This window comes from Plectropomus leopardus, chromosome 5 (genome assembly GCF_008729295.1).
Source record: "Plectropomus leopardus isolate mb chromosome 5, YSFRI_Pleo_2.0, whole genome shotgun sequence".
Classification (NCBI taxonomy): Eukaryota; Metazoa; Chordata; class Actinopteri; order Perciformes; family Serranidae; genus Plectropomus; species Plectropomus leopardus.
In genome coordinates, this window is record NC_056467.1 from 24,160,983 (window position 1) to 24,180,394 (window position 19,412).

Below are 19,412 nucleotides of genomic sequence, written 5' to 3' on the forward strand. Positions count from 1 at the left end.
CTGTTTCACTACTCAGTAAACTGTCATTTGATTTTCCAGTTATTAGGCTGTACCTTTATATGACGCTGCTTCAGTTTTGTGGTTCTTTTCATTTGGGGTCCAGATTAAATTGTATTCAACCCAGATTTGGGAGGAGTCAATTTATTGACAGTGGTGGAATGTAACTAAGTACATTTAGTCAAGTACTGTACTTAAGTTAAAAATTTGAGGTTTGTGTTTTTTACTTAATAATAATAATATTATTATTAATAATAATAATACATTTTATTTATAGAGCGCTTTTCAGGAAAGCCAAAGACGCTTTACATAGTGAAAAGGATCAAAGAATACAAATAAAATACAAGCGTACAAATAAAAACATAATAATAAAACATAATGCAGCACAAACACTTTACTTCACTTTTTCTCGTCATTCTACTGTATACTTTTACTCCTCTACATACATACTCAGAGGCAAATATTGTACTTTTTACATCACTACATTTCATCTGAATGCGTTAGTTACTTTATAAATTAATGGTTTTGCATCAAAACATAACAAGAGTTTATAAAATATTGTGTTTTGTGATAAACTAAAATTTTATACAAGTACAGCTGAAATGATTATTGATTAATCAGTTGATTGACATAAAATTAATTACGTGTAATTTCTCAGTAATTTTAAGCTTTGCGTTGTTTTTTTCCAAAAGAAAAAAAAACAATAAATTTGAGCATTTTGGGGGTGTTTTTTTTTAGTTTCCTTTTGATAACTTTAAGGTTTTGGTGTTTTTTTTAATTTAATAATTTTGGGTTTATTGGGTGTTTTGTTTGTTTGTTTCTAAGATTTTTCTACATTAGGTACTTTTACTTTTAATACTTTTCAGTACATGTTCCTGATTATACTTTATTACTTTTACTTAAATAACATTTTCAACACTGACAGTGGTATCAGTACCTTTACTTAAGTAAAGAAACTGCATACTTTGTCCACAATGGTTTATAAAGTATGTGGGCTTTAGACTTTGTGCCACCTCACTCATCTCCTTTCCATGGGCCAAACAGCTAACAAAATATTCTGTCAGAACCTACCCTTAAACCCAATTAGCCACATGCAGGTTGAGATTAAAAAGTGACCCTAAATCCCACCAGCAGCCCCCACAGAGAGTTGCTGTGTCACACCCAGACCCCCCATAATCCATCAGTGTCAGCAGGCCTCTGGCTCCACACATGCATCCACGTAGGACTCCATTCCCCACAAGGCCTTCAGCCCAGCTGCTCCCATCCATCCATCCCTATACGCCTCTGGTTCCCCATGTATGGAGTGTTACATCATTGGCACAGGCACCCACCTTTCTGAGTGATGACGCAGCCGAGGGAGAGCGTGTGAGGAGGGAGGGAGGGAGTCAGGCAGGGAGGGAGGGAGAGAGGAGAGGGTGTCCCGTCTACACGGAGCACAGACAGACAGCAGGGAACAGCTGCAGCATTAGGTTCGCGTAGGATTTCACTGCATTGCGATTTAAAAATATCAATCATTTCATCCCCAAAAACTCAAGTAGAGCAGCTCGACTAAGCAACCAAATATCATTTTTTAAAAATGGTTGATCGCGAGCAGCTGGTGCAGAAAGCCAGGCTGGCTGAACAGGCTGAGAGATATGATGATATGGCAGCTGCTATGAAATCGGTAAGTCTATTCAAAAAAGAAAAAAATGTGATATTTATGACTTGTGTGAATGATGTTTTGCTGTCTGTGCGTAAAGGCGCGTCCTGCAATCTCGACTGTGTTGGCTGTAAATCTGGGGGTTAGACTGCTGGATTCACATGTCTACGCTATAGTTCTGTAAAAATAATAATATCTAGTGCATTTATTGTGTTGTCGTCAATTCATCGAGAGCCCAGCGCCTTTTTTTTCTGACACGAGTCCAAATCGTCTGCTCCTTGGGCGGTGCCTTTCTGTCGGCCGCGCCGTTCAATGAAGTATTACAATGAAATGCACTCAGGCCTGAGCTAGATCTCTCGCTTAATAAGAAGTTCGTATCATATAATGGCTCTGCTCTATTGCATTTGCTGTTTTTTCCCATCCTTTTTACCACCCCAACTCCCCTCCCTCCATTATGCCTAATTTATAAAAGCTTCTGCTGCTGGGAGCCATGTGAGGTTGCTCGGAAAAAGCCTATCAACTGCTGCTGCTACCCCCCCTCCTCCTCTTCCTCCTCCTTCTCCTCCTCGTCTTCCTCCTCCTCTCTTTGTCACATTAATTAAAATAATATGCATTATCAAAATCTGCTAATTTTTCATTCTAGTAACCAAGGCTTAAAGGCATTTTTGGAGTATGGTTGCATTATGAAAAAAAAGCCCCAAAAAGCTCTTTCCTCTAAACAAACGTAGGAGGCAGCAGAATCTCTCTAGAATATTCTTTGTCATATTGCAGTGAGTCAATATGCTCAGATTTGTAGGCATTTGTTTCCTCCTCTTGCTTGTCTCCTCATACGTGTGCATGTGCTGTTTCTGTGTCAGATTTCTCCTGCAGCATTTTGGAGTCATTTTGGGTTAATGGCCCCTGATGAGGTGGTGGTGTAATATTTCATGCAAAGAGGATGACCTACCTCACAAGGAGCTTTCTCAGCTCTTATTGGCCACAGTTGAGGACAGAGCCTTTTGTCTGCTTTCTTTTTTCTCTCTCTCTAAAGAAATCATGGGAACTGGATTCACCAGTGGGTTAAAAAAACTGCTGTGTCACACCAGCTCATACTGGAACCAACAGCATCCTGAGAGTCTCAGCGTGAGCTCACATATAGATTAAAAATGAGCTTTAAAGGAGGAACATTTTGTCTGATGTTCCTCAGGAGAGATGGCAGTGAGCCCCTGTGGGTCATTTGTCATGGGGGGTTTCTGGTTGCAGGAGGTGGGATGATGTGTGTGTGTGTGTGTGTGTGTGTGTGTGTGTGTGTGTGTGTGTGTGTGTGCGTGCGAGTGGGTGCAGGGAGGGATTCCTTTCCCTTTACACAATCTGCCATGTCAGTGCGGTCCAAACTAGGCCCTCTTGCAGGGGTGTGTACTCTCACTCTCTAATCAAAGGGAATCCCTTGTCATTGCAGCCAGAAATGACAAAACGACATAAAAAATACATACAGGTTATTCTCATTGTAACAGCTTTTTGTGCAGCTTTTCAGACTGAATAATTTATTGATATGCTAGGGCTGCATCTGACGACTGTTTTTTGTGTTTAATTGCTTAATCATTTGGTCTTAAGAGTCAGGAAATAGAAAAAAATGCCCATAAAATGTTTTGATTTGTCTGACCAGTAATCCAAAATCAAAAGATTTTTAATTTACTATCATTGAAGAAAAAATAAAGAAATTAATAAATATTCACATTTGTGAGGCTGAAACTGGTAAATTTTTGCCATGTGTTTGCCCCAAAACAAAATTCAAAATGAATGCGCAGTTATGAAATTATTTAGTTAGTTCCTGTTGATAAACTAATTAATGAATCAACTATTCCAGCTCCAAATGCATGTTGGGCTCTTTAGCTCCAAATGAGGATCGTGGTATTGGTCATGGATTATGATTCATGGCAGTGAAGCCCTTGAAATTACTTAAAATATTTATGTCAGTCAGATGCATTCTCAGCTAATATATTATATATATTATCATATCTGTAATCCAACTGACACACAAGCTTGCTTCTCAAACATGAGAGCATTATATTTAGAGTGATGACCTGTTTGTTTCCTGTAAAAAAAAACACAACAGATGAGTCATTTGATTAACAGAAATTTGATAGTAAATTCTGCTTGTTTGTCATTGGGTTGACAGTAGGCCCCTCTGTCTCCACAGCTTGAGCCCTGCTCTTCATCCACTCAGAGTGTGACGTCGGCGATTCTGCACCATCTTTGTGCTCCTCCGCCTGAGCAGAAAATGTCAAAACTGAGAGATGAGAACTGTTAGCAAGACAAGGAGGAGATATTCAAATAAAAAGTAGCTTTAACGTTTTGTGAGCACAAATATATACATATATATAGTCATATATCTATGAATATATATGTCAGCCATTATTGATTTGACAGAAGCCAACACAAGGTAACCTTTCAGTCAAATAACCCACAGTAATACTGTCTTTTTATAGCAACATTCTCTCTGTAAAAACTCCCCAACTATCAAACTGATCTGTCAAAATCTATATTTAACACTCAAACTCAGAGTGATGTCACGGCGTGGTGTTCTCGACAGGTAAAAAGGTCAGTTGGAGCCAGAGAGAAGGTCACTGGGACACGTGAACCGCCTGTGCAGTGATGGTTTTCACTTACAGTGCAGCTGCCCTGGAGTGCTCGTGGGAACATTTTAGCCATCTCCAGCCCTCCAATCCCCCCACCCCACCCCTCCCTCTGCCGTTGACTATCTTAAATATTGTTTCTCACTAACCAGCAGTAGCCGTCCACATGGAAACTGGAGCCACTGGTGCACTAAATGACTGGACTGGCATGGAGACTGGGAATTGGACATGAGAAGTGAAATATTGTTCACCTTCTGTGCTGTGAACTGTGCTTTTGGTCCAGAGTCTTTCACCTAACAAAAGTTTTTTTTTTTTTTTTTTAAATGATTAGAGCTGAAATTGATGGTTCTTTTCATCGTTAGTTGATCTGTCAATCATTTTTGGTTTGCAAAATGCCAAAACCTTAAGTTACTTCCTTACAGCATATTTTCTTGAGATTTTTGTAGCTTTATTACAGACAGTAGTAAAGAGATGAAAAGGGGAAAAAAAAGAGGGATAATCGCAGGTCCTAGGTGGGGCATTGCAGTACATGGTTGTCGTGTTAACCCCGAAAGCACAGTGGCTCCCCCAAATATCCCATCTCAAAATTGCTTTTTTTCCGCAGACTGATTATCAAAAAACAAAGATATGTTCAATTTACAATGATCGAAAACAGAGAAAATCCTAAACTCCTCACTTTTGAAAAGCTGCAATCATAAAATGGTCGGCATTTTCTGCCAAAACTTGGATTTTCTTGGATTATATGTTTTCATATTCATCTTTTTATATCTTATCAAAGCTTGAGCTCTAAATCTGGTGATTCAACGGTCCGTTGTCTTTGTCTTCCAGGTAACAGAGCTGAACGAGGCCCTGTCCAACGAGGAGAGGAACCTCCTTTCTGTGGCCTACAAGAACGTGGTGGGGGCCCGCCGCTCCTCCTGGAGGGTGATCTCCAGCATTGAGCAGAAGACCTCGGCCGATGGCAATGAGAAGAAGATTGAGATGGTGCGAGCCTACAGGGAGAAGATTGAGAAGGAGCTGGAGGCCGTGTGTCAAGACGTGCTCAACCTCCTGGACAACTTCCTGATCAAGAACTGCAGCGAGACGCAGCATGAGAGCAAAGTATTCTACCTGAAGATGAAGGGCGACTACTACCGGTACCTGGCCGAGGTGGCCACGGGGGAGAAGAGGGCCACGGTGGTGGAGTCGTCGGAGAAAGCCTACAACGAGGCCCATGAGATCAGCAAGGAGCACATGCAGCCCACCCACCCCATCCGCCTGGGCTTAGCTCTCAACTACTCTGTGTTTTACTACGAGATCCAGAACGCCCCGGAGCAGGCCTGTCATCTGGCCAAGACCGCCTTCGACGACGCCATCGCCGAGCTCGACACCCTCAACGAGGACTCCTACAAAGACTCCACTCTCATCATGCAGCTGCTCCGAGACAACTTGACACTGTGGACAAGTGACCAGCAGGATGACGAGGGAGGGGAGGGCAACAATTAAAGAGAAACCACACTTCGAAAAAAAAATATATGAAGGGCCGGTGGACTTTGGCAGCCGCTTTTGCCGATGATACCGCAGCAGCAGTTCTTTATTTTTCCATGTGTTACAAGAAAAGAATCAAAAGAGAGGTGAGAGTGGAGGTTAAATCTTAGTTTAAATATATATAGAAATATATATACAGTTGAAAGGGGCCTCCGTCTTCTTGATTTTCTCTTTGACATTTGCCAAAACCACTGATATGTCAGTCAATCAGCCTGAAGTGGTTGTTGTTGGATTGAAATGGCAGCCTCACACTGGCATAGGAACTGATCTTGTTCTGTCAAGATAAGCTGCTTAGTTAGGTTTTTGCGTGATAGAGATGCATTTGAGTAACTTGAGAGAGAAAATGCTTGAATGGGAATGCCTCACAAAAATAGTTTGCATTGGTTCCAGTAGTCTAGTTATGAGATAAGGGGCCCTGAAAGATGTTAAACTCACACAAACAAAGAGAAAAGAGTAAATGAGTTAACCAGTTGAACCCCACACCAAAAAAATAAATAAAAAAATTAAAGGATAAATTAGACAGTAGTGAAAATGAGGACTTGATAAGATAATAATAATAATAATAATAAAATTGACTCCCCTCGTCAAAGTACAGATTAGTCTGTCACTGGAACCATAGGTTCTTTTGGAGGTGAAGGTTATTAAAGGCAGAGACTTAACGATATTAAAACACAAAAAAAAAGTTACAAAAAAAAAATAAAAAAAATAAAAGCAGCTTCAGAGTTTGTGGTTTACTTCTGTGTTTGTTTTATTAAATGCACTTGCCTACTATACTGTTTCTTCAGTGTAAGATGATGACAACAATAATATTCAATATTGTGCATGCTGGTGATGTATTTATATACAGTAGCTTGACTTTATTAACTTATACTGTGGGTGTTAAGTATTCATCGGATTGAGAAAAACCGGCTTTGTCTGATTTTCTGATTTCTAATTTATTTTGTTATGGTTTTTTGATTTGCTATACCAAAATGGTGATCGTAAAAATTGACCTGTAATGGGCGTTGCTATAGTGACATGCAATATGTGTATTTAATTTGTTACCGAGAGAAAAAAAAGGAAGATTTAAAAAAAAAAACTCACCAGTGATCACTTAATCTTACCAGCTGGTGTTTGTCACATTAAAGTATGATTATGATATATTTTGAACAGTATTTAAGTATTTTTTTTCTGTCATGCTATCCAGTTTTAATAATGGTGAAGTTTTCAGGCTCAGTGTTCTGTTATGAATTCACAAACATGGACCATATTTTATTTCTGACCGTTTTTTTTGTTTGTTTGTTTTTATACCTTTTAGCTGTTCCTGAGTGACAAAATATCTTGAATGTGAGTCATTATGTAGCAGTTGCACAAGAACCGAAATAATAGCTATGATAATAAAAAAGAATATGACTAAATTATACATGCACCATTTCTGTGGTGGTCTAGTGTATTGTTGTATCGTCACCCATAAGAAAAGTTTGTTTTTAAGGAAAAACCATGATGTTTGGACAGTTGGTTTGAGTACAGTATGTGCTTTATTTTTGTGCCTGTATCATTATTTAATATGCCTCATGTGCAAGAAAAAAAGGATTTATCTGCCAGTATTTTTAAGTTACTGCAAGCATGTGTGCAAGATGTAATATTTTCCTCACTTTGACATGTGTCTGCTCTCTGTACAGCACATAGATATGAATATTCAACACCAATGCACAACAGGGAATGCATAGGCAATTCAACAGAATTGGTTATCGATTAGCAAATGTGATTCTTCAGAACAAACTTTAGATGGTTAGGAAGCTGCTCAAGAGCACAGAAAGCTGCTGAACAGATTTATCTCCATGATGCTGCTACTTCTATAGATTATTACATTAATATATTCATACAGATGGCAGTTTTCGGGGCTTTATTTTTCCTATTAGATGGCAGGTATTTGGGGGGGAGTTTATTTTCTAATCTCAGACATGATGGCTTAAGAGAGAAACCAAAAGCCTTAAGGTCAGTCACACAACCTTGTGCATGTATGCCAGTTAATTCATTATTTCACCATCATGAGTCAGCCTCTGTGAGCTCACACTGTATGTCACGGCTGATTTGATTTATTTTTAACGAAATATAAAGCTGATGGTCGTAAAGGCGCACCAGACAAAAAGCATGAAATCATGATGCCAATCTGCTCACACAGGTCAGAATCAAATCCTTTATTTTATTTTTTGTGTGTTTAAAAAGTTAACTGAATTATTGTTTGAATATTTTTTAAAAATGTCAGGAGACTTTCACTCATTGCCAAAAATACATGCATTGTGTTCCTTTTTATTATTTTTTCTTCTGTGTAATTTTATTTTTTTAAGTTTTTATTATTTGGGATGTTGATCCTTGTTTCTGCTGTGACATGAAAAAATACAAGAAATGGGGAGAAAAGAATTTTAATCACAAATTAGATTAAAAGAAGAGCTGACCTGCTGGGAATAAGCAAGAGGGGGCAATAGGAATACAAACTGTATGCTCTGAGGAACTTTTTGGTTGCCATCTGTTGCCCATTAAAGTTATTTGTTTATCGTTATTATTCTATATTTTTCATTTCTCTCTTGCCATTTACAGCCATGCCACAAACACCACAGCTTTATTTTCATCATTCAGCAGATTTTCAACGTTTCTGTTGAATTTTACAGCCTAAACATTGATGCAGGAAGTCAATATGACCTCATGTAACCCTTTGTGGGTTACAAAATAGATTGTGTGTGCTTGAGTGTGTGTGTGTGCATCCATATCCAAATGTGTGTACTGTATATGCCTGCATCATTGCATGTATGAGATGGAGTCTGTGTTAGCTGCAGTGCAGAGACATGGCCAGCTCATAACAACTACAGTATGTCTTAAATGAGGCTCTTTTTAAGCCCTCCTTGCTAATCATTAACTAAATTAGGGCACAGATCAAAGAACATTGCATCAAAAGACAGCAGGTTTTATGATCGCAGCAGAGGAGCGCTGCAATAAAATAAAATCCTGCATCATGATGGACAACGGAATGAGAAGCTGCTTCTCTCAGGCTTTTAGATTCACATGGAAGGCGTATTTTTGCACCTAAAGCTCGGGTTTATCTGGTATCTGTGTGTTTCAAACTGGGAGCCACACTGATTGGTAAACTGAAGTAGCAAGCTGCTGGATCACCCACCCTCAGACTGCAGCCTCTTGCTGCAGCTTGCTGCACTGAACCTTTCATGAGATGAAATTCTGTGCTTTGAAAGGTCCTCCTCGTCAGCCAATCGCTGACAGGCTCACTCTCCGCAGCCACCAATCCTCTTCCTGTTGCTAGGGCTATAATAAGTATCCCACTATTAGCCCATCTCCTTGCTGCACTGCTCAGACACCTATTGCATCCTGTACAAAAAAAAAAAAAAAAAGCTCAGAGCACACAGGAGGCATTAGGATTCAGCACCAACCTATCTTCCGGCTTGTGTTTTAATGCACTGCTACACTTTCAGGGACGTTGGTGTCATCATTATTGGTAAATCCCGGTCACATTATACATCCCAAAACACACTGGGGTCGACTAATGCATGTGTAATTCAATCTACAGCTGCTACATGTTAAATTTAGCATGTTCAATGACACATTCTGTCAAATTTAAGAAAAACTAAATAAAGATGCAGCATAAAACATTATATAATTTATGCTGTCTACATTTAACATAAATATCCATCCAAACCTGCTCATTAAATTGATGCAATCTACATCCCTCCAGAAGATTATCTTTTAAAGGTCACATCTACAGGATTCATACAAAGCAGAAAATTGCTCAGGCATGCTTCACTTTGACGTACACAATCACCGCTCTGTCTGATCACTTTCATCACATGAAGTATTATTTCCCTGAGGGGGGGTCAGGATGACAATGCACAAGAGATCACTGAGTCATTATTAGCCTATGTCACACGAACACGAATGCCCTCTAAATCACTCGATCAAATTCCTCGTTAGCATCAGTGGACATGATGCAACTTTCAGCATCAAAGAGGGCCCTGATGATGTAAAATAATCCACATCTTCGATGAGTAAAAATAGACTGTGAAAGCTGTGGCTTATCTTGAAGATGACACAGGTAAGTTATTTTTGTCCTCTCTGAATTCTATGAGCTGTTTTAGGTCTGTAGAAAGGTAGTTGTGTTCACGCCTCTTTTTGGAGAAGGTGCAGGATGTATGTACTGCATTTAAATTAATACAGTACTTCCACCTTTATTTTATGTTTTCTGGAAAAAGAAAATATGCTTTCTTGCTCGACTGTCTAACAAGAAGCTATAGCCAGCAGCCAATTAGCTTAGCTTAGCATAAAGTCTGTAGAAAACAGCTACCCTGGTTCTGTCTAAAGCTTTACCATTTAACACCATCAACATATACCAGCACTCCAAACCTCTACTAAAGTCTTAAACTTGTAAGGAACAAAACGACAAAATAATATGAAAAGTTAGTTTTTTCAGAGGTGCTCTGATGTTCATGATGCTCATGAGTTCATTACATCTGAGCCAGGGCAGCAAACTGTCAACACTTTGGAGTGGTAGCCCACGGACTGGGTTTTGAGTACCATTAACCCTTTGAAACCTGCACATATTAGCCTGATTTCTTTCAAAAACATGAGGAAAAGGCAATAAAACAATGAAAGAAGAAATGACCCAAAAATGAGCAAGACATTAGTAAAAAATACAAAAAATTACCAGAGAAATCTAAAAATAAATAAATAAATGACATTTTAACAAAATATAAAATAAATAAATAGTAAACAAGAAAATGACCTGGGGAAATGTGCTCAAAATTATCAAAAGAAATCTCTAAAACAATTTCAAATATTAAATCATTTTAATTTTAGATATTTTTCAGCCTAGCTTTTATTCCTTTTTCCACCCTAGAATTAAAAAAGTCTTTTTCTAAAACTATTAATTCTTGCAGTTCATGGATAATTTCTTTCCAAGTTGTTAGTTGCCTTTTTGCACCATGATTTAAAAGAAATTGCACCAATTTGCTCAAGGTTCAAAGGGTTGTGGCATTGACCAAAATAACCCAGTACCAAGTTGAATCGCAACTTCTCCAGACAAACAATACCTACATCCCAGATTGTCACGACTCCACATTAGATCAGTAAACTTTGTGTTGGCGCTCATCTCCCCCTGGTTCAGTGAGCACGAGCTAACATAAGTAGCAGCTCACAACCAACACAAAGCCATTACACTTTTCCAACATGCTCACACTAACACCAAAATGGTTCAGTGTGCTGAGATGGCACCAAAACACTCAAAAGGAAGGCTTTACTCCATGCCGCTACATTTATATTAGGGGTGTTGGATGAAGTACTTGATTGGTATCAGTATACTTTAAACTTATTACTGTTATTGGGATTTTTTTAAAACTCCCCAGCTCTAGTAGCTGGATCTCCTTTCATACTGAGGGAGTAGCAGAGTGCAGTGGAGGGGTGGGCTGTATGGTTGGATGTTGTAGGATGAGCTATTCACAGCACAGTAAGTAAATTCGAGTCTTGAACTTGATTTGAGCGGCTAACACGAGCCAGTGCAGGATGTGGAGTTGTGTGGGAAAACTAGGCGGGTTGAAAACCAGCTGGGTTGCTGCATTCTGGATGAGTTGCAGAGGTTGTGTTGCACATGAAAGCACAGCAGTCAGGAGGGGGTTCAGTAGGCACAAATGACAAGAGCCTGTCTGCCTCTTGGGTGAGGAATTGACATATCCTCTTGATGTTGTGGAGAATAAATCAGCTGGAGAGTCAATGTCACAAACATGTTGGCAGCAAAAGACAGTTGTCAATCCAGTGTCACAACCATTAGCTTGATGATGAGTCAAACCTTTTTCTTTTCCAGTCCTATATTTTTGTAAATGTAAAGCCTGTGTTCAGATACTCAATTCTACACCTTTCAAGTTTCAACACAGCACGTTTTTAGCATTGCTAACGATGTGGTGCTAGGAATGGCAATGTCAGTCTGTCCAACACTTTTCTGACAAATATTTGATAGATTGCCATTAATTTTTTTTAACAGATATTCATGTTCTTCAGAGGATGAAACACTCTGTATTTGTTGATCATCTGAACTTTTCTATAGTGCTAATATATATATATATATATATATATATATATATATATATATATATATATATATATATATATATATATATATATATATATATATATATATATATATATATATATATATATATATATAATATATATGCTTTTGGGGTGTTTTTTCCTCTTTTTAAAGTAATTTTGGATTTATTGAGTGTTTTTTTTTCTATTTTACCTTAATAATTTTGAGGTTAAGGGGTAGTTTTTCTGTGTTTCAATAATTTGTTGTCTTTTTTTCTTGAGAGTGTGTTTTTCATTTTGAAATAATATTAGGTTTATGAGATGTTTGTGGGTTTTTTGTTTTGTTTTTTTAAAATTTTTCTGCATTGGGTACTTTTACATTAATATTTGTAGTACATGTTCCTGTTTACTTACTTTTATTTAAGTAGCATTTTCAACACAGAACTTATAGTTGTAACAGAGTATTTCCACAGTATGGTATCAGTGCTTTTACTTAAGTAAAGACACTTACTCCTCGACTGGTGGCAACTTTGTAAGTTTAGAGGTTAAATATGGCAGTTTGTGACCAGTCAGGTGTAAGAAATAAAAACTTGGATTAACAATTAATTAAACTGCTATTCTTCAACTCTGATACCAAACACTGGGAGCAAAATATATTTGTGAGCAACAAAGCCACACAGATGCTGATAAAATAGTCAGACGCGTCAGATTTTGAAAAGTTTATGATCTGACTCAACGTGATCTGCACCTCAAAGATGCAAAGAAGATAATAGCTGCACAGCTCCAGAAATATCAACCCATTAGAGGGGGGGTGAGATGGAGGAAAAGAGGGGACCAATGTAGAAGCAGAGAACAGAGACAGATCTATAAATAGGTCTCCCTGCAGCCTGTGAGTAGACAGTGAGTAGACCAGAGACATCAATGTGACAGCCACTCCACTATAGAGAATATCTGCCTCTGTATGGATGGTGAGAGTTCATATCTTTGGTTAAGGAGCCTGATTCATCACTTTTACCTTCAGCTGAGCAAACACACGACCGTGACATGAAATTACACCACAATTAATCAGCTCCGATATCTCTGCTCTTTTATCAAAGTTCATCCCACCATGTTATTATTTTTTTTGTTAAAGTTATGATAGCACAAAGAGCGCTGCTGCTGACTCTTTCAGGCACAAAGACAGCTGTTATGCATGACTGCTGCAAAATGAATTATTCAAGCTAACATTTAGACTTTCTATTATTTATCAAAAAGTGCCACAACATTCAGCTGAAGGTTTTAAGAGACTATTTTAAGGCTGCACTTGTCCCAAAACATTGCAGGATACATTTCATGTGCTGGGCGGTGTCATCACATGATTTTTGGGAGTGTTTCATCCCCACCAAATGAACACTCTCCATCTTGCTGCAACATACAACAACGCTGCTGTCATAGAAAGTTTGTTATTTTGTGATTATCAGACCGGTTTCATACTGTAATGTAATCATACTGTAGATGATTACTCATAACTACAGAGCCTTGTGTGATGAACAGTTTGTAAAAGATGAGTCTAAAATTAAATCCAACATCCCTCTACCTGCACTGTCTCACAGTTACATCACGTTGCATGTTCGTTTAATGCCCATTGCAGGAGGATCACAGTCATAACACACCGCCCGAGAAAAAATAACAACTTCATCATTGAAATAACACAAGTATGCTCAAACCCATTATTTAAACTCTTGCTTTAAGTGTCGGAAATCATAAAGCTCATTTACTTTGTTGTAGATAATTCTCTTTTCTCAAATAATCACGTTAAAGCATTTTGTCAATTTCCTGTATTTTCAACACAGTTTCAACAGTACAGTTTCAATAGATTTTTTTTCTCCCAAAAAACTTCTTTAAAATAAAGATCTGCTTATTGATGAGCAAGCACAAAATTTCCACTGTGAAAGATAACTTCCAAACAGTAACACAGTATTATTTCTCGAAATTTCTGGTCGCAAACTTGTTAAAATCGGTCTCAGTGAGCACTTCTCTTTCCTCAAGATAATAAATCCACTTGCGGTGCGGCATATTTAGATGCTCATAAATTAAACAGCATGATTTTGACACAGCCTTGGGATGGTCGCAATAAAAGGCCATTCTAAAATAAGCAGTTTTATCTTTTTTCGGGTTTCATATAACTTGTGCTGCAGAAATGTGCGTTTTGGTCACAGACACCCCAAAGAATCAATATCTGGTGTGACCTTATGCATGTCAGGCTCACAGGTAATAGACACACATGCATGCCTGTGAGGCAATTCAGGTAAGAGATAATCAAGGGCTTTATTTATAGCAAGACCCAGTACACAAGAGGTTAGTCAACAAAGAAAACAAATCAGAAAAGAAACAGTCTGATACAAAAAGGCACGAGGAAGCTTATTGGGAAATATGGCCGAAACACTCGCTATACAGACAAAGACAAACTGGCACAGAAGGAAAGGTACACCGAGCTTATATAGCCTACACAAGGGAAGCTAACAAGACACAGGTGTGGCAATCAGACGCAGGTGAAACATGTTAGAGGCAGGGCAGGTAATCACACGGGGGAAAACTTGACAGGACATGGGGATTGAAAACAATGGGTTGTTATGTTATGTAGAGGCTATATGTTGTACATGCCAATTCATGCTCAGTGTCTGACATGCCTGGTGAGAATCAGGCAACACATGAACTGGGATGTTATTATCTTCCAAGAATTGTGTACATCTTTGCAACATGGGGCAGTGTATCATTATGCTACAACATGAAGTCACAGTCACACATCTCATCACAGTATCTCTGTGCATTCAAACTACGTCAATAAAATGCACCTGTGTTCCTTGTCTGCATACACCAACCCATACCGTAACCCCGCTGCCTATGTGGACACTCTGTTCACAATACTGGAATTAGCAAACCTCTTGCCCACATTACGCCATACAGCCGTGTGCCATCTGCCTCATACAGTGTAAAAACTGGGATTAATCTGTGAAGAGAACACTTCTCTAAAGTGCCAGACACCACTGAAGATGAGAACTTACCCACTCAAGTCAATTTCAGCAGTAAACTGCTTTCCAGTTGAGTGAAAAAACTGCAAACTTTACAGCGGCCTTTTATTGTGACCTGCTGTTTTTGCATTTCCTGTGAGGACAAGTGACTACACTAATACCTTATACTCTAAACTAAAACCTTACACTTAAAGAAATATAATGTGCCAGTATGATATTTGCAGAAGTATTTTGAGATTTAAAAAAGAGCAGATAAATAACAGATATTGCTGTTTTTAAACAGCAACATCTATGTTTTAAATTTGATTATTTATATTTATTTTTGAAATTTATTTTTATTTTCCCTTTTTTCCAGTTCTTCCTAGACGTCCATGAAGTTTGAGACACAGAGATACAAACAAAACCTTTCCTCCTGAAGAAAAACTCCAAAAAATGCCATTCACCATTCATTTAAGTGAAGCTGTCTTTGTAGTACAAAATTAGATGATTGACAACAAATGTGAATTAAATCTTTTCTTGTGTTCTAATACCAACAAGAATCACTGATGGTGGCTTCTCGGAGCCCATCCTTAAGCATCCAAAGCCTCTCTGGACAGTCGTACAGTGTCCGTGCACTCAGCTCACTATCAATCATAAGGAGCCGGCCTACAGTATGTGTGTGACCTCCTATGACAGAGCATTGACTACAAGGAGTCTGCAGCGAGGAGGCCACACACAGTGAAGCAGTTAACACCTAATGTGCTAAATTTAGCCGCATCTGAATAAAGAAAGTGTTTTTTTTTCCTCAGGGTTTTGTTTATAGTCATGAAAGTGAGAAAGAATGACAACACTCGTCTGGCAGGATGTGGTGTGAATCTGCACATTATATGAAACGTCTATTTTGGAAATCTTAACTCCCACCTCAGACCGGCTCACAATGTGATAATCGAAACTGTTAATGATTAAAATACAACATGCAAAATTTTGTCGATTCATCTGTTAATGCTGAGTTTAATAAAGGACCTGCAGTCTGATGCTTTTATTAAGCAGTTTTGAATATTTCTTGCCTCTCTGCATGTTCTTTTACCTTGACTTTTACCTTTACCTTTAGGTGCCAACGGGTTGACAAATTATACCTCCAAGTGTTTGTGGGTCTGCCTGATGTCTGAGCCGGTGACTCATTATGTATGTCAGCACAGGGGATTCCCAACAGTGTAGGGAAGGACAGAAAAAACTTCCTCAACTCTGCAGCCTGGAGGGTATGTACAGTTTAACTGACAGTGGGCCAGTGGGGTCGGTCGTAGTGAGTAACAGGCAGTGGGCCTAAGAGAGAGGAGGGTGAGTGGTGATGTGGAGCCGGCTGACGCTGAAGGGGTGAACTGTGGTGTAGTGACAGCAATACAGGGTTAACAGGGAGAGCCAAAGGTCAGTGTTTAGCTAAATATGTGAGGCTGAGCTGCAGCTGGCTCTGGATGTGGAAATAGAGGGGAGTCTGGGCGTGGAACCGGACGCTGAACCAAAGTTTCCCTTGCACATCCTCGAAACAATGACACCACAGTTACAGCCCAGAATATAAAGACCTTATTATGCATGTGAAAATACAGTAGAATAGAATAGAAAAGAGTAGAATGGAACATTGCATTACTACTCATGTGGCGAGCTCTGAAAAAGAGCAGTCATACAGTGAAGTTACTACTCTGTATGAGCGCAGGATTGTGCTGTTGCATGGCAACAGTTTCCACAGAAATCTTTGCTCAGAAACACTCCTCTTTGGTCCTCGCATAACTGCAACGGCAGAAAAATGGGCTGACTGCAGGAATACAAATGGTCTCATGAACCATTTCAGCTCACAGAGGCTAAAGAAGTCTGGAAACATATTTCCAGATCAGTCGACACATAAATGAAACTTGAGAGCTTATTTTGTATCTCATATTTGAAACCATTTTGAACTGTATTATAATGGAGGGCACCAAAGGACATATGGTGTCAATCTGTGATAGAATATGTGCTACTACAGCTTCCATATTACATGTGGCCAACTGATCAGATAATAGCAATATTTTACTGTTGATCCTCAATGATACATATCAAGCTTTCCTCTGTATTAAATGCTGCTATGACATTTTTCACACAGCTCTGATAAAAAAAAAATTCAAGCATGCCAGCTGTATTTGTTACACAATTCTCACCCAAATCAGTCAAAGGACTAATTGGGCTTTGTTCTGTCACTTGGGGCCTACATTTTGTGTTTTCCTTCACATAAGAAAGAAATTTTCACCATAAATCAAAGGTATGACACCCCATATTTGCAGGGGGGTGGGACCCCCAGACCCCTCACTTCACATCTGAAGGATAGCCTACATCACCTTCTGCTTTTCTTCCAGTAGAAATCAGTGTCAAATTGCCACTTTCTGATTGGCTGCTGTTTGTGGTCAAAATGAGATCCGATTAAATATTGGTCTCATAAAAATGAATTAAAAATGAAATTCCAGTTGACAAATCATTTGCTTTATGCCAAGAGTGAGGTGAGACAATTGATACCGCTGTCATCACACAGAGTGGTATCAATCTTTTTGTCTAATTCTTAGCAGGAAAGTGGAAAAGCCCAAAGTGTGGAACTATTCCCTCTATAGCTGCCATCATATCATTATTACATATAAATTGATGGTCAATCTTTATGGATCTGTAACCAACAATGTGATTTGATTTAATCTTGCCTGCTGTACTTTTAAAGGTCCAGTGTATATGATATAGGTGGATATGTTTAGCAGAAATGGAATTCAATATAACAAGTGTGTTTTCTTTCATGTATAATCACCTGAAAATGAGAACTGTTGTGTTTTAGTTTCCTTAAAATGAGCCATTTATACATAATGAGCAGGTCCTATGGAGTCCTTTATGTTGCACCGCCATGTTTCTACAGTAGCCTAAGACAAACAAACCAAACACTGGCCATAGATGGGTAAATTAGACTTTACCAGTGAAATCAGCGTGTCAACGTTTGTTTTGGAGCAGAAGAGACCCGTGCAGATAACTTCGCTTCTGGTAAAAACCTCCTGAAGACTGAAGAAATTCTAAGTAGGAGAAATTCTAGCTGGTTGTAATCTGCAATCCTTACCACTAGATGCCACAACATCTCGCTAATCATACACACACTGTTTCTTAAAAGGTCCAGTGTGTAGGACTAAGTGCCATCTAGCAAATGGTCCCATCTGGAGTCAGTGTTTGGTTTGTCCATTCTGGGCTACTGTAGAAATTTAGCAGTGCAACATGGTGAACTCCGGGGGCGTATCCGCTCCCTATGTAGATATAAAGGACTCATTCTAAAGTAACAAAAACCTGCTTATGATTTCAGGAGATTATACACTCATGAAAACATAGATATGAATATTATACACCATTTCTACCAGTAGATGCCCCTGAATCCTACACACTGGACTTTAGATAGACCGAACTGTGTAGTTAGTTCAGTCTACTGATTTCCAAAGAAACTGTTTAACCTCCGTCAGTTTACTTTTTATTCTGTTCAAGGTTTTCCACTAAAATGTCCTTTACATTTTGATCTGTTTTCTTCTCATCTGTAGTCACACAGCAGCCTGATCATTCATCAAAAGTTAAGCTAAAAAGTAGATTTATTTTTATACATCTATCTTTGTCTGTGCTCAGTGTTTGTTGCCATTGTCTCTGTTCCACATTGTTCTGTTTGGTCTCAGACCACAAGAGATGTTGTTCCACCTACTACACACACCTCCAGAGAAACCTTAGGGCCCACTCCACCTCACTCTACTGGTTTACCTCATTAAAACCTGCCTATCTAAACCAACCATGTATCCACAGCTCAATGTGATTAACCTGAAATTTGTGCTGATCAGACCACGTTATGGACAGTACTGCTGTGAGAGGGACTCTCAGTGGCACTCAGGGATTTTACATTTTGCAGCATCATGCCTCCTCATCCACAGAAGTCTATTTTTTGCTGCACAGTTACAGAAGAGAGAAGTGCTGGGATACAGTTTGCATTTACATAAAATATCTAAATAAATTATGATCGTTACAGATGGGGTTTACATTAGACACCCCCCCCCCCCCAAAAAAAAAAGTATATGTATAGTATATGTATATTTCTTAAACTTGTTGTTGGATTGGCTGTCTGGACTGTACCAAAATATTCTAAAGCTTAAAATGTACCAATGATATACCAATAATAATAAAAGGATGCATTATTTTTTTAAACATATTTTAACTGCAGTAAATTAACAAAGAGAAATTTGTCCGAGCAGTGTCCCTGGAGCTGGAAGTGACCCAGTGTCTTGCTCAAGGGTACTTCAGTAAAATTCCAGCCCAGTTGCCAGAATAATTGTTGGCATTGAAGGTTTCTGCAAAGATGGATGTTATATTTGTTATTCCATGTGTAGCAGATACACTGAAACTCTTCTTTATGACTCTTATTGTTACAACCTTGTGGTCACAGTTGGTTTGGATAAGGCTAAGAAAAGATAAGAAAAAGATCATTCTCCTGGCTTACAATGTCCCATTTGATCACTACAAACAATGCTTGACATTTCCCAAACTGTCATT

General features: G+C 38.7%; 1 protein-coding gene across 1 annotated transcript; it reads left to right on the top strand.

The window, feature by feature from the left end:
• The first annotated feature begins 1,412 nt into the window (after positions 1–1,412).
• Positions 1,413–8,320, top strand: ywhag2 (3-monooxygenase/tryptophan 5-monooxygenase activation protein, gamma polypeptide 2). The gene is made up of 2 exons (XM_042486514.1): positions 1,413–1,660; positions 5,080–8,320. The coding sequence occupies exons 1-2, from the start codon at positions 1,574–1,576 to the stop codon at positions 5,734–5,736; spliced, it is 744 nt and encodes a 247-aa protein (XP_042342448.1). The 5' UTR covers positions 1,413–1,573; the 3' UTR covers positions 5,737–8,320.
• The last annotated feature ends 11,092 nt before the right edge of the window (positions 8,321–19,412 follow it).